Source organism: Punica granatum, chromosome 1, assembly GCF_007655135.1.
Source record: "Punica granatum isolate Tunisia-2019 chromosome 1, ASM765513v2, whole genome shotgun sequence".
Lineage (NCBI taxonomy): Eukaryota > Viridiplantae > Streptophyta > Magnoliopsida > Myrtales > Lythraceae > Punica > Punica granatum.
In genome coordinates this window covers 17,863,290-17,888,385 of record NC_045127.1, presented here as the reverse complement: position 1 = coordinate 17,888,385, position 25,096 = coordinate 17,863,290, and the positions used below count along the sequence as shown (strand labels likewise).

The 25,096-nt window shown below is 38.3% G+C and overlaps 1 protein-coding gene across 3 annotated transcripts; it reads left to right on the top strand.

The window, feature by feature from the left end:
- Positions 1 to 16,767: 16,767 nt before the first annotated feature.
- LOC116192766 (thioredoxin-related transmembrane protein 2) lies at positions 16,768 to 21,142 on the top strand. Of its 3 annotated transcripts, none has more exons than XM_031521402.1 (11): positions 16,768 to 17,033; positions 17,161 to 17,205; positions 17,361 to 17,417; positions 17,639 to 17,708; positions 18,008 to 18,049; positions 18,203 to 18,276; positions 19,806 to 19,876; positions 19,966 to 20,048; positions 20,165 to 20,274; positions 20,510 to 20,572; positions 20,790 to 21,142. In XM_031521402.1, the coding sequence occupies exons 1-10, from the start codon at positions 16,896 to 16,898 to the stop codon at positions 20,570 to 20,572; spliced, it is 753 nt and encodes a 250-aa protein (XP_031377262.1). In that variant the 5' UTR covers positions 16,768 to 16,895; the 3' UTR covers positions 20,790 to 21,142. The 3 variants fall into 3 exon arrangements, with proteins under 3 accessions (XP_031377262.1, XP_031377261.1, XP_031377263.1); XM_031521401.1 differs by having other exon boundaries at positions 20,776 to 21,142; XM_031521403.1 differs by lacking the exon at positions 17,361 to 17,417 and having other exon boundaries at positions 20,510 to 21,142.
- Positions 21,143 to 25,096: the final 3,954 nt, after the last annotated feature.

The window sequence follows — 25,096 nt, the reverse complement described above, 5'->3', positions numbered from 1 at the left end:
ACCCCGTACCCCTAGACCCGGGGAACTCACCGGCCCTCGACCTTCGGGTCGTAAACAGGTAGTGGCGACTCCTTCTCACGTGCGTCCGTCGCGCGTCCACGGGAAGGTGGACACTCCCAAGCCGCATTGCATTTAGGCGCGCGCATGCGTGCCCCGACGAGACGAAATTCGGGTGCACACAGGCATCCCTAGGATACCCGCCCACGAAAGCGTCATCCTTCTCTCTTCCCCTGATCTGTTTGCTTCATTCGAACTGCCAAGCTACCGAAACTCATTCACTATCCATCCTCTAAGGAATCGTCTTCCCTTTTACTTTATGGCATCTTTGGCTTGATAAGAATTACAAGGTATTTAGGGATAAACCTCTTGCTTCTAATTTGCCTCTCTTCACTTGTGGTAGGGCTGCAGAGTATTTCACGACTTTAGAAACTTCCCAAGAAAAAGGGTCATTAAGAAGTTACTGATAGATGATCCACCCTAATCCAGGCTGGTTTAAGCTTAATGTCGATGGCTCGGCGCTTGGTAACTCGGATAAAGCGGGAGGTGGCGGACTCATCAAGGATAAGAATGGTTGTTGGCGGGCTGGATTCGCACATAGAATTGGTACAGCTTCAAGTGTGGTGGCTGAACTATGGGCTCTACGGGATGGGCTTTAGCTTGCTCTCAGCCTTGTTATCACCCACCTTGAGGTGGAATTAGATGCCAACGTTGTTTATGAAATCTTGTTTGGGGCGATTGTCATACTAATTTGCTATTATGTACTCTCATGACTGATTATACGATCCTTAGCAGCACATTCCAAGGTATTCATGTTGCACACATCTACAGTGAGGGGAACGTTTTCGCCGATGCTCTAGCTAGGAAGGGTATCAATTTGCAGCAGCATTTTGTTGTGTTACTTGAGCCCCTACCAGATATGTATTTTACTTTATTTGCATATGCTACTAGTGTTGGTTGTACTAGGTTGGTCATCTCGGTGGACCTAGACACTTAATGTATGGTGAACCTGTTGTTTAAGTAATATTATGCGCAATTTACCCAACAAAAATTATGTAGGGAAAATTTCATTTTCAGTCCTCAAATTGACACTCCTTTTTCACTTTCGTCCTAAACTATTGCTTTTGTTCAACTTCGTCCTTAACCTTGCGCGTTTTGTTCACTTCAATCTTGCTATCTATTTTTCCATCAAAATATGAATTTTTCGTCCAACAATACTATTAAAAATTTTGAATACTTAATAAAAAGAAAAGCATACAGTAAATCGGAGATGGGCAGAGAGAGAAGAGGGGGGTGACCCCCGACAAGGCCGCCTTCCCCAGAATTAAGGGATCCCAGCCGAAATTGATATCTCTTGAATCTAGGGGAAGAGGGCCTCTTCGACAGAGACTCTTCCCCCTTTGAAGTCGTCGGTGAACCCATAAAGCATATATAAACTCGGAGGCGGAGGGGTGGTTGCCCTTCTCCGATTTCCCAATCCCTTCTCTTTTTCTTTTTCTTTTTTTTCAGTTTTTGAATTTTCTTTTAGTTTTTGAAATTTTTTAAGTAATATTATTTTCTGATGGAAAATTCATATTTTGACAGGAAAGTACATGTGAAAATTGAAGTGAATAAAATGTGCAAGATTAAGAATGGTATTGAACAAAAAGAAAGGTTTAGGACGAAAATGAAAAAAATAGTATGAGGTTGAGGACTAAAAATACTTTTTTTTTCTCAATGATATATTACTTATAAAAATTAAATGAACATAAATTTTTTTTTTAAAAAACGATGGAATTGTGACAATCATGTTTCCATGAGAACTCTCATGTGAATTTATGATGGAATTTATGCATTTGCTGAAAAAATAAAAGGAATGATTTTAGTGCTTCACGCTAAGTGTAAATTATGTATTCCGATTTTAGTTGAGAAGATGTATAAATGTAAATTCTTTCAGCTGTCAGACTATAAGAACCAGGGAGGGGAGTGGATAATTTGCCCATACTGCAGTAATTATTTATTTCAGTCAATATTTTCTCGCTATAGTTTTATATTTATTAAAAAAAATGAATCATACATCACAGTTTGAAAAATAATTTCACCACACATTATATTTTTAAACAATTTCACAATACATCACGAAATTTTTTAAATTTTTCACCGTTCATCAAATCGTTATATTTCCGTCAAGAGATTAACGAAGCGATGACGTGGCATGTTATTTGGACAAACAGTGCCTAGCTGGCCACACGAGCTCACCTTTTGGGTCCTACTTGTGCGGACTCGAATTTCTTCTCGTTGGGTCTCGCATGCGTGTGTGCTGATTGCACGGCTTGGGAGTGTCCATCTTCCCGAGGTACCCGTGACAGACACGCGTGAGAAGGGAGTTGTCACTACCTATTTTCGACCCAGAGATCAAGGGCCAGTGAGTTGCCCGAGTCTAGGGGTATGAATACACCTAGTTACTAATGCAAATGGTCAGCGAAATCGAAGGTTCCGAATTTAGGAGTTCTATTATGTGTGGGCATATATCTTTCACGCCTTATTGGTACTCTAATCTGTTTAGGGTTTGCCTTTTTTTTATTCATTTACCGCTTGATTTAGGTTTTGCTTAACTCGCTCATTTTGACTCCATAAATTCGTAATAACAGTTGGTTCGAGTTAAGAGACCAAGAAAGGAGCGGATCCTCATGTCAAGGGATCGGTCCACCATCCTCTCATCTAGGCTAACCAGACCGTGATGGTCGGTTAACCGTGTTGACCGAGCCCATGACTCGTGTGGTCTGCTCGTCTCAGTGACCTTTAAACCAACTCAATCGGTGTGTCGCTCAGACTGTCCGCTCACATATCGGGATCGTTACATGAATAAATATACAAATAAATATCCTTACACTATACTCTCGAATAAATACAAATTACAATAAGTGGATCCCGATCGGTTCGCGTTCAGTTAATATTCCACTCTTACTTGCCGTAAAGTTGGAAATACCTAAACTCTAATTAATGTGACGATGCCTCGTTATGTGTAGGGGCGTTGGACCCCGTGATCGATGGTCGGGCTCGTCCCGCAAGGAGACAGAGTGCAAACAGATAAAAACAAGCAAGTGTTGTGTTAAGATCGAATTTACGTGGTTTATCAAGTTATGTGCCGGGGTTGCTTGGCAAACATGTTTCTATCATAAACAGACAAAAATAGAGCAAGTGTGCATGGTGAGAGTCGGCCAAGGGCAACCTTGGGAGGGTATATGGCATTTGGCGATGCTTACAGAAAGGACTTTATAGAAATGATGTCTATAGTCGAGCCTCAAGTGTGTGAGTTTGTTTTAAGTTGTTCTGCTTAGCAACATTGAGGGTTTAATAATTTATGACAGGAGTGTGTTTTGTCAGAAACCTATAGCCTTATGTTCTGTCCCAGCTATTTTCCCATGTTTGAATTATGCCGAGTTTGAAGTTAATCTGTTTTTCGTATTTTGACCAATTCTAAGTACAAACTTGTAGAAGTGGAGGCATGAAACACCGTGGGGGTGCCAAGATCTCTGGTAATGTCCCATGAGGAACCGAAAAACCTTTTGCGGACCGTCCTCGCTCATGCCTCTAAGCCAAATCCCTAAGTGCCCGAATCTACGCTAAGATGATAGAAACATGTAAACAGAAAAATGAGGGTAAAACAACTGATAACCGCACCTAGACAAGCGCTGGCCCCTTTTCTCATTTAGCATGTTTTGATCCTCCTAACGCCTATCATGTTGGCGAATCGTGAACTGATGGTCGTGCCTTTGAAACGGAAAAATGTGTTTGTGTATAAAAAGTCAAGAATACGTGACACGGATTATCGAAAGTCAATAGCTGGTGTTAACCGATTTCTTGGACCCATCTGGTTCGTGTGGACCCCGAAGGAGCCGGGATGTCCGTCGCTCTGTCCGGAAGTGGTCTAAGAAGAACTCACGCATTTCGATCCAAGCCGCCTCAAATCGAGCCCAAACTCAACTCAAGACATGCGAGTATTTCCTAAATATCCATACTACACGTGTTACGTGTCTCAGTGTTTTATTTTAAAATGTGAGTATAAGAAGGGCATGGCCACCAATTCATGAACCGTCAACGCGATTACATATTGTTGGCCGGTTCGTGTGATTTATTAGAAAGCCAAGTGGAACGTCTCGATTCTCCCGTGTGTGGAGTTAGTTAAATCGAGTGAGTTTGCTGAATGCTTTGGATTTGGGGGTTTTGATCGTGGAATCGATCATGGAAAACGACTCGTGACACGAGGATCATGATGGATCCTTGCGGGCCTAGGAGACTCGGTCAAGGGTGGTCGAGAGCCCCTTAGGCCCTTGTGGGCCCACGATGGTCCTTGTGGCCCAAATCCATGCATGATTCGTGTTTTCGCGTTTAATGAGGGATTAATCGTAAGACTAACGTCGGTGCGGGGAACATGATTACATATAATCCAAGACACGAATTTACATCGAAGAAGGGAGGACGTCACTTGACTCGAGATGGGTCAAGGGCTCTCAGTCACTTCCCCTTGAGGAATGGCCAAGAGGCCTTTTGACCCAGCCCGAGTCTTGTGCCGTTTCCTCGATCCGATATTAATCGTTTTTCTCATGCTTCACTCTATGAATACGATAATGATAAGAAAGCACACACAAAGCCGGTGCTGCCATGATAAGGAGGCATACGATACGATATTGTCGGGAATCGTTAAAACCGCACCGGTACATCAAACGGGAAATTGTAAAAGCACGGGAAAATGACTATATCGAAGAGGAAGAGGCCGTCTTTGGGCTCAATAGAGCCAAGAGGCTCTCGGCCACCTCCCTAGAGGTGTAGCCGAGAGGCCTCCTTGGCTTCCCCTAGCCGGGATTGTCTCATTAACCTCGACTTTAACCCTTTCCAATCATGCTAACACGTATTATATCGTTCCATAATCATGCAAGTGAAATAAAAACGTTTCTAAACAAGAACATGCATCAAACCGGCTGTGGACCGCCTTATCTCCCCACAAATTTTCCAAAATTAAAAGTCCTAACTTCTCTAAGGGTTTAGAGGGTGTTATACTTACGCCTTGGAGGTGAAAATAAGTCGGAAAAGATTGTGAAACTATGCTGGACAATTTAGCACAGACCCGAGTAGTAGGTTGGCATCAAGAGGGAGTTTCGAGCTCCTCGAGCTGCTGGGGTAGGTGCAGCTGGAGGGACTGCTCCGAGAGGTTCTCGACCTGCAAAAAAGAGTAAAAGAAAAGGAAAACGATATAGAGAAGGCATGCTAAAGGGCTGAAAACGTTCAGCACAGAGGCAAGCAAAGGAATGGAGTCGAGATGGTGTTTTCGGACTCTCCAAGCTGCTGATGGTATGTGGCTGTTTAGAGGACTTCAAGGGCTCTCGACCTACAAAACAAAGTGAAAGAAAGAGAGAAAAGGAGGGAGGACAGGTGTTGAACACTAGGCAGCTTGATAGAGCTCGTTTAGCCCGGGAAGAGCAAGGAGAGGAAACCCGGCTGGACGGGGACCAGGTGCTATTGTGGGGAACTAGGCACGGGGCCCTGATATTGTTGGAGGGTCCCTGATCGAGGCTTGAGATGGCACACGGGGTGCTGGGCCCATGGCTGACCCGCCCAAGGAAGAAGACCCGAGAAAGAGGAAGTAACCCAAGAGAGCAAGGATGCTTCGTGAGGTGGTAGTGCTAGGTGGCTCGACTCTTGGACCGTGACCTTCTTGTCACAGGGAAGAGAGAGGGTCGTAGGTGACCCGTCAAGGGATGTGGGCACGACTTGCCTTAGTCGTGGAAAGAAGAAGTTCGCTAGGAAGCCGAGGAACTTATGATGGGCGCTACTGACCTGAGCTGAAACGACATGTAGGAGGCTTCAAACAGAAAAACGAACATCACTAATAGACTCAGGATGTCGAAAACATGTGGGATGTGTAGTTTGTTTGATGCTCAAGTCGGGTTGGGAGGTGGTCGCCGGAAAATCGAGTTGTTTTGGCCCGCTTTAGCCTTGTGACGGGCTGATGGTATGCTTTTCTGAAAATTGGGATCTTGCGACGTTTAGAGAGAGTTGAGAGTGTTTGAGAGTTGATGGTTTAACGAAAGAAAGTGATAGTTGTTGTGTGTAGTGCAAGAATGTGATTGTGTGTGTATATGGAAGAAGAAGATGGAGATTTTTTTGGAGAAGTGTTGGATAGTGAATGGTTAAGAGTTAATGGAAGATAGAATGTATATGCGTGTATAGGTGTATAAGAGTTAATAGTAGAAGAAGAGAAGTAGAAGAGAGAAGAGATGTAGTGAGATGAGATGGTTATAGCCCGTTTGATTTCGCAATCTGATTTTAACGGTTTGTTTGGTTTTAGAGTTAAGTAGAGTTGAGTTTTGATTTCAATTGGATTGTAATAATTGTGTTGTTGGATTATGAGAAAAAGTATGAAAAAGTAATGAATAGTTGAGAGAATTTAGTATTAAAAATTGAATTGAATGGTTAAAAAAATTGAAGAAAAAAGAAAAAGTAATAATTGTATTGTTGACTTTTATTGTGTAGTGAGTAGAGTTAAAGTTAGAGTTAAAATTTTAAAAACCGACCCTAAAACCAAACGGGTCAAATTGAGGATTGAAGAGTTGTAGTTGGTTGATAGAGATTGCATGGAGTTTGTATTGGTGGATATAAGATAGAATGTATATGTATGTATTGATGTATGAGAGTTAATAGTATAAGAAGAGAAGAAGAGAAGTAGAAGAGAAAAGGGAAAAGATGTAGTGAGATGAGATGGTTGGATCTTGGATAGGAATTGAAAAGTTGTAGTTGGTTGATGGGGATGGTATTGAGTTTGTATTGGTGGATGTAAGATATAATGCATATGTATGTATATACATGTATAAAAGTTGATAGTAGAAGAAGAAAATTAGAAGAGAAGTAATGTGATAGGTGGATGAGATATGTGGATCCCTTTGAATAGAAGAAGAACGAGATGTTCAGGTCTTGATCGATCGCACGTTCGAATTTATGTGACTTGAATGGATGTCAGATTGTCGATATCGGCGATGAGAGGATTCCAACGGACCTAATATCGACATGTTCTGCTTAAACCGGTGACTTGAAAGTCTGTAAGCTCGGGAGTCGATTTTGCTTGTTTCAGGCGATCAGAGCAAAATTAACCGTTTCTGACGACGTATTGTGTGTATGCGTCCTACATCGGCCATATTGATATGCTTTGTCATTCAAGCAAAATAGTTAACTCGGCCGCCTGTACCGCAAATGGGGAATCAGAGACGTCCTGAGGGCCTGCAGTTAGATTTCTCTAACTGTTTCTTGAGTTGCTTGAGGTAGCCGGAGACCGCTACAATCTTCGTTTGTCGAAAACAGATCTCGAAGACTTGCCAAGTGGCACTGGAGACCCTTCTAGAACTATTTTAAAGGACTAGATGATTATGCAGTCCAATCTGAGATTTCCACCCTAACCCTTGGGGTTGCTAGAACTCTATTGGCCAATCCACTAGTGTTAATATTTCGCCAAACGGGTCTCCGGTTATGGATTTCCGTTGAAAAATGTCTTTTATGTTACTCGGGCGTCACTTGGGAAATCTGAATTACTCGTGCAGTATGATTTTTCATGACCACTCTAGCCGCTGGGGTTGCTGGGATGGTGTTGACCTATCTTCGATTATAAGCTTTTCGCCAAACAAGTCTCTGATTAGGGATTTCTGTTGAATGGACATTTTCTGTTACTTGGGAATGTTCTGACTCGAGTAGATGATCTGCGAAATATACTCGGAGATGTTCTTCATCAGTTTAGCATCCTGAGGGATTTTTAGAGCCCAATATTGAATACCTTCCGATGGCCCACTAAACTAGCGGTGAATAGCACTATCAGCGTCAGTTTCTGTTAATCAGAGATTAAGAACTTTTTGGGTTCTCCGATTGCTCTGTTGGACCTTTAGATAACCCTAGAAGCTTCTCTATTATCGTTCCCCGGGGTCATATAATTGTCCCTATTGACCCGGCTATGAACAGTAACCTGATGATTTGCCGGTCATCTTCTATTAAAGTCCCAAGTGTCATAATAGTGAATACTGTCGATATTTTTTGCTAGAGCCGATGGACCAAAATGGGGTGCTGACACCACTCCCTTATTTCCCCCTCCCTCATTCATGTCTTTCCCGCCCATCTCTGCAAACTGTTCCCACTATCTTTTATCTCCTCCCACAAATCAATCAGAGTTGATCAAAACCCTAAATCTTCAAGGATCACAGGAAAGATCGATGGAAGAACAAAGGAGAAAAGTCTCGATTGTTGAAGGGTGTCAACTCCTTGCGAGAAGAGGAGCAAGTGCTAGTACATGCTGTAGCAGATAGAAAGATCGATCACAGGTACTCTCGATATCCATTTGCATGTCGACGATCTGATTTGGTATTGATGATGGCATAAAAGTGCAAGATGGTGTAAAAAATCATTTCTTTATTAGTTGCAGGAGGGGTAAAACTTGGATAAAGTTGGTTGCTTGTAACACAAAAATAGAATATTTTTGAGATAGGAAGCAGTCAGTGTCCTGCCAGTGAATCGTGTCATTTTCATCCCATAGTTGAAGACAATGTAACTTCAAAATCATAACTTGATCCACTAGTTTTGCATGGTTTTCTTGTCTGCTGCCACGACTAAGGATTAAGTGGTGTTTACTTTAAGTAATTAGTTTAGTTCTCTGTCTTTTGCTATGTAGGGTGGGAACTAAGTTCGGTATGCAACTATACTATGGAGGCCACATGAAACTAACTCCTCAAGTTCAGTACATTGGTGGTATATGTTATATATTAATTGTTGATGCTGATAGAATATCCTGGCATGAGATGAAGGAACATTTAAAAGACTTTGGCTGTAAAGAACCTAAAAGGTAGCTTAGATCATGGTTTGGTTAACATGAATACTGATCTTAAGATGATTTCAATGACTGAGCTTGGATTGAAATTTGAATTAGTTGTTGTGTATACTGAAGGAGATAGGATGGAAGATGGTGATGATGAGGGTGATGGGGACTTTGATATTGAGACTCATGGTATAAGGGACGACATTGATGATAATGCTATGGAAGCAAGGGAAACAGGGGATTGTGAGGAGGATGACACTGATGATGATGTTTGTGAAGCAGAGGATGGTGAAGAGGAGGAGACCGATAGGGATGATTTTGATATAGGTGGGTATGAAGGTGTTAGTGATGAAGACAATGATGAGTTGATACAAATTAGAGAGAAGAGGAAAGCATTTAAGATGCAAACTAATTAAAGGAAAAAGAAACATGCAATGAGGAGTAAGAAGAAACAAGTAAGACAGTCCAATGATGCAAGGGATGAGGTACATATACCTAAGATCCTTACAAATCACAGTGGGTAACAAAGTAGTATAGGAAAGGGAAGAAAAAGTATAAATAATTCATTCCCAACTGTGATATTACCGATATAACACTAAGTGAATATATGATATTTGCCAACGATGAACAGTTCAAGGAAGCTATGAAGAGTTATGTCATTTTTAGTGGCTTTGAGTTATGGTGGAAAAGGAACTGTAAGATTAATATTGAGGTTCCATGCAAAGAAAATGACTGTCCATGGAGAATTTATGGTAGCTCGACTCGTAAAAAAGAAGAATTTACTATGAAGAGATTTACTAATGAGCACACATGTTCTAGAGTTATAAGGAATAAAGAGGCAACATATGAATAGTTGGGACAATATTTCAAAGAGAAAGTTCGGGAAAATATGAACTAGAATGTTTCAGACATAATGCAAGAGGTTAATGTCCAATTTGGAATCCAAGTGTCAAAAGTTACTTGTTACAAAGCAAGATCACATGCAAGAAATCTTATTGTATGGTCCATGGAAGAGTATTATAATATGTTACATATCTTGCCGAGTTGAAGAGATTTATACGGGAAGTACATTTGAATTAGTTCTTAATAGAGATGGACATGATTGTGCAACTAGATTTAAGAGGCTATATGTATGCTTTGAGTGTTTAAGAAATGGGTTTCTTGCTGGTTAAAGAGCAGTCATTAGTGTGGATTGATGTTTCTTAAAAACTCAGCTTAAGGGGCCATTATTGTGGATTGGTGTTTCTTAAAAACTCGATTTAAGGGGCCATTATTGAGTGTTATCGAGAGGGATTGGGATAATTAAATGTTCCCTATAACATGGGCAATGATTGAGGGTGAGAATGAATATTCTTCGAAATGGGTTTTTGAACTCTTGATGAGTGACTTGAGAATAAGAGATGGATTTGGCTAGATATTGATTAGTGATCAGCAAAATGTACTTATTTTGTTCAAGTAGTCATTCATTTGCTTTGAATTTATATTCTTAATTGGCATTCTCCTAAAAATGATTGAGTTCATTTTGATAAATAGGGTTGGAAAAGGCTGTGAAGACATTTCTTTCACATGTTGAATATTGATTTTGTGCCAGGCATCTGTATTCTAATTAGAAGAAGAAGCATAATGAAATTCCTTTCAAACACGTGCTCTCTAAATCAGTCATAAGCACTACTAAGGCAAGTTATTTGAGGGCAATGGGGCATATGAAAGTTCTTTCAACGAAAACAGCTTATGCATTTAGAGATATTGATGCTAGAAAGTTTTGTAGGGCTTATATGAATGACTAGAATACATGTGAGGTTGTTGATAACAACACGAGTTAGTGTTTCAATGATTGGATACTGGAAGCTAGGACTCTCTCACTTATAGATATGTTGGAATATATTCGAACATTAATCATGCTAAGGATGACTGAAAAAAGAAAATTATTTGTTGGTTCTAATGGAGATATCTGTCCTAGAGAGTTGAAAAAACTTGAAGAGGCAAAGTAACAGAGTATGGTGTGTTTGACACAAATGGGGGTAACAGGAAGTACCAGGTTGTTGAATATGGGGACATATATGTTGTGGACTTAGACAAATTGACATGTTCATGCAGAAGGTTTCGCACAGGAATTACTCACTAACATTTTGTCCATCCTATCTATTATCGATGTGAGCAACCTGAAGACTTCATGAATGAGTTTTTGAAGAAACAAAAGCACTTAAAGGTATACCAACAGCTTATTAAACCATCGAATGGCAAAAATGAATGGGTTTTGGTTCAATTTGTAACTGTATTTTCTCTAATTGCTAAAAAGCATCCTGGTAGACCAAAGTAATCCAAGAATGAGAACCCAAATGAAAGGATGACAAAGGAAAGAAAATAGCTTCATCATCAACTAGCAAGGTTAATTTTTGGGCAAATTACAAAAAAAAACCCAAGTTTTGTAAAATGTCTCAGTTTTGTCCTAAATTTTGTTTTGTAACAAAAAAAACCATAAGTTTTCTAAAATGTCTCAAAAATGACCTCCGTTATAACTTCCGTCAATTTTTGCCTACGTGTGACCTACGTGGACTGTTAACAGACCCACTAGCCTACGTGTGACGTACGTGGACTGTTAAAGGGACCCACCATCAGCAACAAAAATTGACGGAAGTTATAACGGAGGTCATTTTTGAGATATTTTAAAAAACTTATGGTTTTTTTTTTACAAAACAAAATTTAGGACAAAATTGAGACATTTTACAAAACTTGGGTTTTTTTTTGTAATTTACCCTTAATTTTTTAGGGCAAATTACCCAATATATCTCATGGTTTCACATTTTTTTCAAATCTATCATATGCTTTTAAAATGATCTAAAACATCCCATGGTTTACATTTTTTTTCAAATCTGTCCCGCCGTTATATTTCCATCAACATTTAACAGTCTTGCGACTGTGTCTCTTTTACATAAGATAGATTTGAGAAAAAAATTAAAATCATGGGATAGATTTTTTTTAAAAAAACAATAGAATAGATTTTAGAAAAAATTAAAACCATGGGATATATTTGGAGCCTACATACGTTTCATTAATGGGAAATATAACGCCGGGATATATTTGGAAAAAAATATAAACCATGGGATATTTTAGATCATTTTAAAAGTATAGAATACAATTGAAAGAAAAATGAAGTCATGGGATATATGGGGTAAAAATCTTTTTTTTTTATAAAATTTGTAAATCAATGGCATTGATTCAAATTGAATTTTTCATGCTTACTACCATGTGATGAACATGTTAGGAAAAGAATGAAAAAGGGTATGACAGTCATGAATCCCTCACCATCTCAGCCTTGTCAACTTGAGGTGACGATAGTGGAACCAATTAATATTGACCTCACATCTTCACAACCATCTGTGCAAGAGGTCATCAAGGAGCCTGTTGTGTAATCACCTACTGGGCAGCCATCATCATCATCTGGGATACCATTAGGATCGAAACAGAACACTTATATTGGCCATGGTTCTGTTGAAGGACGTAGACCACCAAAGATACAGGCAAGGACAACACATCACAGCTCCTAGTCCCTTCTATTTAAATACATAGCTTTTTACAAGTTATTTTACAGGTTCGAATGGCAAAACAACCTACTGTTGGCTCATAAAGGGGTCGGAGTATTGCATGGAGAGAGTGGAATGACATATATTGATGTAAGTATTGTTTAAAAAGAAAATCATGATTGATTGTATTTTACTTATAATGATGATGTGCATAAATGTGTATCAGGTGCTTGGGCAACCATTTAGGACTGTTATGTTGGCAAGTATAGAGGTCAAATCACCACAGAAAGAGGCCAACAAGTGCATTAATTAGGAAGGCCGAGAACCATAGCACAAAGAAAGGCATTTGAAGCACTTCAGTCAGCCTCTGCTAAGAATGACATGAGCAGTAAAAAATAGAATTAGCTTCAACAGATTAGGCTATTTTTCATGACTGTCTTTATTAGTTTATTAGTATTGAATGGCTTTTGGAGATGCATGTTGGTTTTTCCTTGATTTAAGGGCCAGTTCATGACTATCTTTGTCTTTTGCATGTGTAAGATTTTATGGATTAATGGTACTAAACATGTGAATGGTTTAGTTTGTGGAATGGTATCAATGGTATAGTTTGAGGAATGGATGAAACTTCACAAGTAGATACATAAGCAGAACAATGGTTTTCTGACAATTTACCCATTACAAATCAGGACAGAAAGTACATAAGTCTTTGTTACATAAAGATGCTTAAAACCATGGTAAGTGCATAAGTCATGGCCAATGCAATGATTTTTCACTTTTCATGCCAGCATAGACCCAAACCAGTACAATCATGCACATTAGCATGATAAAAGATACTGCGTTCATCGAACAAATCTTGTTCCAATTAGACTTTGTATTTTGGAGTTGCAACCTCATTCCCATGATCTCTTTCCATGTTACCATTTCTTCATTTCAATGCTTCCACCTTATCCTCAAATGACGATGACTTAACAAGTAAAATCTCATTATTTTCTTTTAGCAGCTTTAGCTTTATTGCAAAGGCTTCATTTTCCTTAATCTAACACCTAATAACATCCTTTGTGTGCTTTGTGTCATCATGGTCATATCATTCAAAATATATGCAATCATCATCCTGCAAAACTTCCAAAATCACAAACTTATCATCATATCATGAAACATTACACACAAATCCAGCTAGACACCGTTTGTCCAAATAACGTGCCACGTTATCGCTTCGTCAATCTCTTGACGGGAATATAATGATTTGATGAACGATGAAAAATTAAAAAAATCTCGTGATGCATCGTGAAATTGTTTAAAAATATAATGTGTAGTAAAATTGTTTTCTTAAACTGTGATGTATGGTATCCGTTTCCTTATTTATTATTATTCAAAACAATTTCAAGACCTCCTCTTTTTCCTCTTGAATTCAAAGAAAAGCATGAAAAGGGGAGAGAGTGCCCTCCCCACCTCCCCGGGCCTTTCCTTTGCTTGGAATGGAGGTTTCGAAAATTATTTTCCAAAATGGGAAGTAGCCTTGTGACAAGTGATCTAGTAAGAGATTTCAAGTCTAATTCTCGTAATACGAATATCTTACTCTTTTATTACATTTTCAATTTATCTTATAAAATCTATGGACATCATTTATAATCCAAAGACATACTTTTTCCCTTTCTATTTTTCTTAATTATTTTTTTTATATCTTTTAGCATCTCAGGATACTGATTTATTTTATATCAGAAACATATAAATATAAATAAAAAATATCATGTGTGGCGTGGGGCCACAGAACACACGTGATGGGGCCGGACGGAGAGTGGTGTCAGCGGCCCCCATGTGAGTTGTTCTCTCTCCCCCTCGGCGTCAAAAGCCATTACTGACGGTGGTCAATGCCACGTGGCGGAAACACATGAGCTCTGTCTCTGCTCCCATGAGGCCTCCTCCGGTCAAGATAGCGTAGCCTTAGGTAAGATAAGGTATGGCAATTTATTACTTTGGGCAAATTTAATAAATATTCTACCATAAAAGGAGAATTTAATAAATATAAAAATAAAATTAAAAGGAGAATTTTTGGGGGATAACGTGATGGCACGTGCCCTGGGTCACGTCCGTCGCACCGACGGTACTTGGCTTACTTGCTGGTTTATAAAGGCCTCAGGTCAGGTGACAAGTCAGGTGAGATAAGTGGGATGGATTGGATCTCCTGCTTGGATCGTTTTGCTTTTGGGATGGGATCGAATCATAAGAGTTTTTTTCGTTTTTTTCTTTTTCCTTTTGATTTATATTTATTATTATATGTTGTTAATAATTGATTAGATCTATACTTAGACTATGCACATAATTTATTAAACAACCGATGATATTATGGGTTGAAACCCATAGGACAACCCAATTTTGGAGCTCGATCTTATGGGTTAAAACCCAATCTTTGGACAAGTTTAATTTGTGATGAATGATTCTCTCATCCATTGCAAGAAATATGACACTCGTCCTTCTTCATGGGGCAAATATCAAAGCCGAATTTCTCATATTTAAGCATTCTCTGGGCTTAATGCTAAGGAACATTTTATTACTCTACTCTCTTGCCTTTTGTGTTTTTTTTTTTTACGATTGGCTCATTTAAGTACTTCTCAATCTTAACGGATAGATTTTACATGCAACTTTTAGAGGCTCAAAACTTTTCACAAGCGTCTTGTAAACGAAACAAAATGACGCTTAAACAGAAATTAGTCTCAACTAATAAGCTGAGAATATCTCGTGGTCTCATTAATAGAGGAAAAAAAAAAGAGTGCTTATTGGTCTTGCAAGCTAGTACCTAATAATTTGGATCCCTTCCCCTATTCTACAACTTGACCATATTAACTTGAGTTGCAACTAGTCTTTGCGCACTAAATATTGTTAGGTTCCTAGTAAGATTTATTCGAGGAGAATGGTTTGCCTTTTGATCATCAAATATAAACAATGCGTTTGTTTTCGGAGTTAAAGTCACGAATTTGTGATTGTGATTGTGATTGTAGAAGAAGACAAAAATATATGGGGCCCACCAGTTTGACTTTTGAAATATAAAATGAATGGAAGGTAGAGATAATTAATTATAATGGGATTGTATTTTAATAATATATGGGGCCCACCAATTTGACTTTTGAAATGTGTGTTTTGTTGTGTAGTGTTTTGAGTTAAAGTTAAAGTTAAAATCTTAAATCACGACTTTGAAAACAAACGGAGCAAAAAGCACTGCTGGATTCTATGCTAATAAGTCTTGGGCCAGAAAGATGCAGATTAATGATTCACTTGGGCCTTGAATTGTCAGAGCCCACTTTAGAATTCATCAAAACGTTATTGTGAAGAAGCACATCTTTATAGAATCCTCACCCCAAAGGTTTTGTTGCAAATCACTCACTAACCTTTGCTTTCAATAAACAACTAGTCGATGCACCCATGCTTTGTTCGGACATTTCGGTTAAACGGTACATATGAAAGGCTCGCTCTTTTTAGGTGCAAGATAGAGTCGTCGCGGTATTGAAATAACATCGATTGCGGTTTAAAACGAGAATATGAAACATAATAGAGGAGAGGGACAACTGATATCTATTGTGGAATCAAATACCATAAGTGGTTTCATCAAGTAGGCAGTCGAACCTTTAAAATTTATACGCTATACTAATTATTTATGGAATTAAATTTATTAGCTAAACCCCAATTAACTAAACATAATGAGATTATTTATTGATTATATATACTGAAACATAATGAAGACAAATTAAATTTATTAGCCAAACCCCAATTAACTAAGCATATTATTTATTTGACTAGCCAATTTGGTGCTCAACGAAATCATCACTTATCCCGGGAAAAAAAAAAAGACAAAAATTGGAAATGATAGAGTCGGGAGTAGGCTCTTAAATTCAGCCCGGCCCAAAGATAATACCCAAAATAAAAAGAGGAGATTTAAGGTGGAATCACTTGAAAGTGGTTGTACCATATAATTAAAGTAAATTACTAATGCTCTTAGTAAATTATCCATCAAAAAGCGTTCTTAATAAATAATATAAGTTTTTAGTAAAAAAAATTTCCGTAGTATTTTTTTAGTAGTATAAGTTTTAGTGAATTATTAAGAAAGAAAGTAATATATGTAAATTTCGAAGTAAATTATACACATTTTGAATTAAGCTACATGCATTTTGAAGTAATTTCACAAATTTAACGAAACAAACATAATTTTTATTAGTAAAATGTTTAGTTTTTCCTGTCGAAAAAAAAAAACTTAGTTCTTACATTAAAATATAAGTAATTTACTTAATTATTGTACGGTGCAAATATTTTCATCAATTGCATTATAGAATTTTCAAGTAAAAAGCTTAATTAATTAATTTATTTTATTTTTACCTTCTTATTTCATCTGTCTGTAATTTTTCTTGGGAGTCATTAATCTAACAGCGCACCAATCCAAGTCTCTGTTGGGGGGAAGGAAGCTCAAAGCTCAAAGCTCTGGAGCTCAGGCTTCGCACAAGAAGACGACGACAACGACGACGAGATCTCAATCTCATTTGTAGCGCTTTGCAACGATGATGGAGTGGTTGAATGCGATGGTGTCAGAGCCCTATTACCTCTTCCATTTCCTCGCCGCCTTCTCCTACATCCCCATCCGCTGCTCCGCCTCCCTTGTCCTCCCTCCTGACATCATTACTCACCTTCTTCATCGGGTCTCTCTCTCTCTCTCTCTTTTCTGTATCTGTTGCGATCGAGTGCTACGGAGTTATATGATCAGATGCTGCTCCGTGGTGTTTGCGTTTTAGCTGATTCGAGGTGTGAATTGTCAATGTCGTGCAGGAGATTCAAGCGGCATTGGCGTTCCTTGTGCTCGTTGCTATCAGGGTACGCTACGAATTCCTTGTTTTGTTCCAGATTGGGCAGTTTGCAGTACTTTTGCTTCGACACAGTAATGGTGCTTTCCTGGCAAGTATCTAATGTGGTTGTGATGATGACTTGACTGCTGCTTATTGCTGGATTTTCTTCCCAATTTGTAATAGGCTGTGAGGGAAGAAACATGGGAGGCCTTTATAGCTGATACTCTGTTTTTCGGAAAGGTGATTGATTGCTGCTGTTCCTTCCTTCGCAACGCAGTGTGCTTATTTTCAAGATGAGGTCCTCTGCAAAGTTTTGCTCTTGTGAACCGTGTCATACATACTTATTGCGCTTTAAACTTGTCTGTGGCACTGGCAATCGAGCACCCGTTGATTGATCTTCTATATTTCTTCAGTTTCGTAGTTCTTGTCTTTTACCTGATGAGGGTTATTCATTCTTTCAGGTTTTTGTCATCCTTGTTTCGTTGATTATTGATCACCACCTCACTCTTTGGTACATATTGTCATTCCTAGGTATGTATGACTTTGTTGTTTACTCATGACATAATTGCATCATGCATTGATCCTGAACAATTTTGGTCGTGTCTTCCGGATCAGTAAAACTGTCACAAGTTCTTTTGTGTACCTCTCTTTTTCTCATTCTGACATTCATTTTTTCCGATATTCTTCTTGGAAAGCCTTTCGCAAAACAGCCTTATTTTGGCATGGCATTTATATAGTTATAGTTCATGTTACTCGTGCGACAATACTTAAATCACTTCCTCTGGCTCTGCGTTTAACTTTTCGCTCTTGTCATTTCTCTCTTTCTGCAGTTATTTATGCGTTAACACCTCAACCTGCTTATCAAGGTTTAGGTAATTATAACTTACCCTCTTCTCATTATTCTCTTCTTGATGTTATGTTTTATGTCACTGCCTAGCGAGGCACGATTTGTGGGACCTATTTCATGAATGTGGGAGTTAATTCTTCACCTGGTATGGCCTTTTGCCCACTTTATTGTCTGATAGGAACCTCAAGCAAGCTGACTCCTCTGCAACTGGAGACCGTGCTGACCGAAGGGGGCCACTCAAGGTTCTGGTTGGTAAGTTTGCTTCTCATGATTCATGTTCTCCAATAGTTGCTAGTATATTGGGCGGCTTCCTTAAACCATTGCTGTCATGGACACTGACTGGATTGGATTGGAGTAGCTAATATCGCATGATCAATGTTTCTGGATACAATTGGCCAGGAAAAAGAAGAGTTTTTGGATTTGACTTAGGTGGTGTTTGATAAATTAAGTGCTTAAAAATTAATTACTTAATTAGTTATAGAAAGACATGTATAGGAAGATGAGAGGAATGATAAGAATGAGAAAATGTTTTGTGAGGGGAAAACGGTACCAATAAGTGAAAAATGACTTATTTCATTAAGTCAAAAATTTTTTGCTTACTCATTAAGTGGTTTTTGATTTAATGATTAAGTAGATTAGACCATTATCTTTCATCTTTCTTGCTCTCCAATTCATTTTTCCATGTAACTAATTTCTAACTAACTTTAAAGCAATTATTTGATTAAGTTGTAATCAAACTCAATATTACTGTATCTCATTTTCCTGAGACTTTTACATTTTGGCTCTTTTGGATATTCTCTATACTGGTATCCTCTTGATGCCTTTTAATCAAATACTTTCATTACTATTTGAAGAAAATGATCAATGATTTGAGCACGGATTCTCACATGGTAGCAATTATCAGATGGAGAACTTGATAAGTAATAATCCACCCTGTACTTCAGAGTGATAATTACATTCATCATGTTGACTTTGTTACATATTATACTTCAGCTATAGGGGCGGTGTGTGTGCTCAGTCAACAAATAAAATGATTGAGATTGAACTTATTGTAGCTCAATGAGGAGTGAGGGTAGTGGGGTTAAGTGTTGGAGATATACATGGAGTAATTCTTGCATAAGGAAATTAAAGGCATTTAAAGTGTATGAAGAAAGATCCAGACTTAAATTGGGGTAAAACATTTCTTTCTTTTCTTTTTTTTTGGATAAGTGGTAATATCAGTTGATATCAAAACAGTCTATACATCCACTCATCCGAGTACAGATTAATCTAACCATACACATTATAAGATCAAGTCATCTAAGGCCTAATGATCCTGCAATGGAAGAAGAAGTTAACTTGAAAGAAACTCCAGGTATAGACAAAACTTTTGAATCTAAGGATTTTCTCCACTAAAGCAGCAACTGGGATAGACTTCTTGGAAGATCCTCCTATTCCTCTCAGCCCAGACTTCATAGATGTAGATCGTCCATAAGAGTCTTTGAGCTGTCGCATTCAATTTCTCTTTTTTGACAAGTTTCTGCAATGCCATATGAGCTTCTCAATGAGTATGAGGCATGGTTTTACTGTCAGATCTTTCTTCTATTACTTCTGCCTGTCCTATACCCTGAGTCTTCTTATGAACCAGTATTCAGTATGTCAATAAATTGGATATGCATATGCTTGCAGATTCTTCTCCTAATATGCAAATTGCACGAGACATGAACCATTGTGAACGTTTCACTAAGTAGCCCATGTTAATTTGCCAAGAGTTCATAAGTGAGAGAGACTATTTTTGGCAGGTAGAATTTCGTGCTTCATGTTTGGCCTCGTGCATACGTGCTAGTCGATGCTTTGCTGAGCTCTCAATTACGTATGCTTCTCATCTTGCATTTTTTTTTTCATCTTGTAATGCAGATTCTCTTTCACACTAACGTTCCAGACTCCCATTTTCTTCTACAGATATTCAAACAAGAATTTGTCTTTTGGGATAATTGACCTTGGACTATTTCCAAATGTAGTGGACAAGTTCGGAATATCTCTCGGTAAATCAATAAGTTGGTTCTACCTTTCCATTTTCATCTAAATTGCTAGCAGGCCCCTGACTATTTTATTTCACTACGAGTGAGTAATTTCTTTGTGGATTTTTCTGTACACATAGTGACAACTGGACAGCTTCCCACATACATCTTGTTTGAAAATGCAACCGAAGTTGCTCGTTTCCCAGAGATTGATTTTGAAACAAAAGCTTCTCATCCTCCCATAACGAAGGTACTTATAGTAGATAAACGTAATTTTAGCTCATCTTAGTAAAAGGCAGTATTTCTGTTCTTTTCCACTAGTTCTGGGTTCATAGTTACACACAATTTGATTATCCTGTTTACTGCCTCATGCACTGTTAGATGGCTTTTGCCTGCAAATTTGATCTATATAATAAGATCCGCTCAAGGGTTCAAAGTTAACTTTGCTCTACTTTATCATAATCATCTAAGCAATTGTCTTGCAGAGACTCCTCACGCGGCATTTCGAGCTGGACCGTCTCCTCCTTGAATACGTGAATGGAAAATAAGTAACCTCAATAAGCCTTTCACCTGCTCACAACTCATTTCTGGGTTTTGCTTCTTGTTAAATCAGAAAAAATGCAGTTTTGGGTGACCAATATCCGTCATCAGCACTAATCCATGGCAACAACCACGAGAATTCCTAGTTTGGGTAGCCTAAAATAGTTTTAGCAATTGTTTCTTATCGAAATTTGTCAGCACCCTTTTTTAGTTTTTCTTGCTCAGGACAATGGTCTTCTTGGAGGCAGTGAAAATTAAATGGTGCTACAGAGAAGAGAGCCCCGGAGCCTGATTTTGCAGTTAGTCCATTGAGCTTCAACTCAAGTTCCCGATCATTCACTCTGATGAACTTGCCCCATGCCAAGTCCTCAATTACGATAAATGCAGGCATTTGCTACTCTTTTCTCCGTTCCTTGTAAGCATCATGATGTTGGTTCTTTTAAAGTCTATAGGTTAATCAGCTCTCAGATCTATAATTTCTTATACAAACGAAGGTCTTTCAAGATATTTGCACGACGAGTACTTGACAAAGAATACCATCGATGCTAGCAGCAGCATCCTTGGGTTTCCTTCCTCCACGTATTTTCTTCATTTTCTTCTCCGGATAAATTGATTTCTCCTGTCAAGTTATTGCTTCGATTTGGGTTATGCGGCAAAAGTAGAGCAGATACATAGATCAAAATGAATAGACCAAGTTGAACTGTGAGCCATGATATAGGCAGAGGACTAGGGTAAAAAAGACTCGGACCCTAGAAGCTGAACCAATTGCTCTATTCTATGCATCGATTAATGACGACTATTGCTTCCAATGAAATAAACTAAACAAACAGACTCTCTGGTAAATGCTTTGGTGGAGAACCATGACGGAGGTTCATAACCTCGTGCTATTTCTGACTTAATATTTAATTTGGAAGGTTTTCTTTTAGGTGATCTAATTACTATTTGATTTCACTTTGCACATTATCTGTATTCATACATCACATGCATATGTGCTAAGAATCGATAAAAAACATGATCATGAACTTTCTATTAGCCTAATTTTAGAGCCACAAGAATTAAGCAAAAACTTCCTAAAATCCATAATAACACATCATGCTCGAAATTCATAAAAGGAAATAAATTTCGTGTCAATCTTATAACTCTTTACAAAATATCCTAATATCACATATTATGAAGTTTCCATTTTAAAAAATATGCAAGATATCATATATCCAGCATATCCTCCAAAATCCCTTTTATATCAAATATCAAATCTCTAATCTCATTAGAATAGGATATCAAATATTCGATTTCCACAAAAATCAAATATTATGAAAACGATTTTTGGTAATCAATTGTTCCGCAAATCTGATTTCCAAAATTATCAAAAAAATTGCTCATCACTCGACCATCGCAAGCTCAGGACAGCCAATACACCTCAGCCACTTCACAACCAAGAAGTATGGCTGCCCGACAGCAGCCACTGACCGCCCAATAGCAGCCAGCAGCAGTCACCGAGGTCGTTCCAACAACCGATCATAGTTCGGCAGAAATCGAGATGCCCAGTAGCAACCCGAGTACAGCCAGCGATAGCCAAGCCTCCAGCAGCCTTCAGCAGCCACCAAGACCACCCAGCAACCACTTGAGACCATCTCCAGCAGCCAACAATTGCCCGGAACAGCCTGACTTCTTCATGAGTGTCCAACAACAATTGATATTGGCCAAGAAGGCCTCCTCACGACAGTTGGGTCCTTACCCACAGCAGTTTCGATATCGATTCATCGAACAATTTGATAAATCGCAATTAACCACCAAAACAAGGCACATAATACATATCTAATTGAATAGAAAGGTGCTTCTGATACCACTGTTAGAAAACCGAGCATCTACACAATGAAAACTTTAAAATTGGTAAAAATTAAATTTTTATCGCATGCTTGTTTAATCAAAACCTCAAGATCAAATCTCAACATGAGAAAACACCTTCTAATGAATAGATAATTATATATAATGAATCTACAAGAAAAGTTGCTACCTTTAAACTTACTCTTGCGGAATACGGTTTGTTTCGGTCGATGGATGGAACCGTCCAATTATCCAGTCTCTAACTCGTCCACACGAACGTGTTACCACTGAGGATGGCCTCCTCTCAATCCGTCCACTCCGATCTAGGTCACCAAATTCGAACAGAATTACCACGAAAGGAGAAGACAACTTCAAGGATGTCTTAGACAACTCCGATTCACCAAACCGAAGACAGAGGGGCCTCTAATCAGCAAAGGCAGTGGTGTGGCTCTCTCGGCCAAACCTATCCTCTCTCTTTCTCTCTTTTCGAGTCTTGAAAATGATGAGACACTTAGGGTTAATCACAAGATACCATATCTATATATAGATTTATCCTAGGGATCTAATTGTAATTATTAATTAATCATAAATTAGTCCTTGCACTTTAAGTCATCTAATGACTTGCCCTTCAAGTAAGAAAGAACGATCAATCTTGTCCATGATACAAGTTTCCATTAATAGACAATCTATTTAAGAAACTCTCCAAATAAAAAAACTCTCGTATTTCCTTAATTAGATTTATCCTTGATGGCGGCTTCAGGATGTGTTATCACCCTTGCAACCACATTGCAAGCCTCATTCGATAATTAATTTATAATTAACTTCCTTATTAGAATTAATTCTTTTCTCGACTTAAACACGCTCAATGTGTGTGACTAACGAGGTTCATCACCAAGTGGCAATGGGATTATAATATCAACTCATCTGACATTATCAGAAAACTCTTTCCGTAACCAAAAGCAAAATTCCTAATATGCCATTAGCTTTCAAAGTTCATGAGTAACGCCTAACAGCATATCATGACAATCCAAATGATGACGAATGTATAATTAAAATATTCTAATGAACCTATGATCGTATATACCATGCATTGAGTCCCTTCATTACAAGATTACGATCTAGCCGGGGCTACGGTAGATGTCAAATCCCTTAGCCGACCATATGGATTGTCTGGTTTCACTATTAGATTTGTAGACTTAAACAAAAACCATTTTCAATTTAAGTCTATCTACCTCAGCCGAGGATTTCGCGATCCAGAATGAAACTTATATCCATAGGACCTTTTCTCTATTTCTTAGGTTAGTAAATCCCTTCTTGATCAGACATCTACCTCCAAGTATAATTAATTAGAACCACTATATGTCGAATACTCATGCTACGCACAAATATATAAGCAATAGCAAATTCTAATTACCCATACATGAGATAGCGTTCCATAGTAGGTCTAAGGACTATATGCACTTATACGGTCTAGATAATATTCATTGACATTCGTAAATTACCGTATGATTATTATCTGAACGTCACGTTCAACTATTTATCATATAAGCATCCACATGTGTGTCATGACAACAGTTGTCAGATAGCATGAGACTCAATAATCCATCTTCATTAGTATCTACCTACCAATCATGGATACAGACAGGTGACGATCTACCCGGAGAGATAATGTGCGGTTAAGTCTCCTACGATTGTGAACAATTTAAAGATACTTTATCGAATTACTCTGTCACTCATATTTTTAACTCTTTAAGAATGAAGCATTAAAAATATTTTAAGAACTTTATTCTAACAGACATAGATAATACATGAAAAATAGAATAAATTTCATTGCCATAAAATAAATTATCTAAATACATAAACTGACTTTAGGGTATATCACTAACCTATCGGAGTGATGGCGGTGATCACATCTTGTGCCTAATCCAAAAGCAAGAAAGTGGCCCATATCATTATTCATGATGGCCCGGTTTGCTCCATTTGTCGTAATAGAGACTCTTGTCATTGGTTTCATTTCCCTTCCCGCATAACACCTTCAATGGAAAAGACAAATATAAAAATGAAAAAGCAAGAACGAGTATTCTTGAATATAAATACAGATGCATGAGAAAATATTTTTGTGGCTTAAAACATTATCACGATTCATATTGTGTGACTTTTTTGTTACACGTGAGAAAACACGATTTGAATTTTGAGATGGTGATCATGTAACAAAAGGTCCAATGCTTAAGCATCCTCCCACAATCCTCGTGACTTGTGGTGAGTATAGATATTGAATCGTTTTTATACGTATACCATTCGTCTAACAGAGGGTACGTCTATAGGGGTACCTAGCTCACTCATCCCAATGAGAGTGAATAGGGTTGCTATATGTTTATTCTGTGATTCCCCAAAGATATCGACTGGTGACTTTGTTTTTGCAGGATGATAATATTCAACAATCGTCCAAATGGAGCCTATCAGTAAAGGCATCGGCATATCCTACCAATCTCTTGGTCATGCTCCTCTTGAGAGGTGACTCCGTCCTTGGTGTCAACTCTCTTTTCTTCTAGGAATAGGGTGGCTAAAGTCACGAGCGGACCACAGTTAGCTCAGCGACCATGCGAACCATGGTGATGTTTTAAGCAGCATTGATTTTGAAATGCATGAAATGTTTGCAATAATTTAAAAAGATAAGGGCCAGAGGAAAACTACCTGTATTTTCTCCT

Excerpts from the sequence above, each read along its gene's own strand:
- LOC116192766 (XM_031521402.1), top strand. The coding sequence starts at position 16,896 with ATGATGGAGTGGTTGAATGCGATGGTGTCAGAGCCCTATTACCTCTTC. Across the intron at positions 17,709-18,007 it reads GTACATATTGTCATTCCTAG|TTATTTATGCGTTAACACCT; the intron begins GTATGTATGACT and ends CTCTTTCTGCAG. Across the intron at positions 18,050-18,202 it reads ACCTGCTTATCAAGGTTTAG|GAACCTCAAGCAAGCTGACT; the intron begins GTAATTATAACT and ends ATTGTCTGATAG.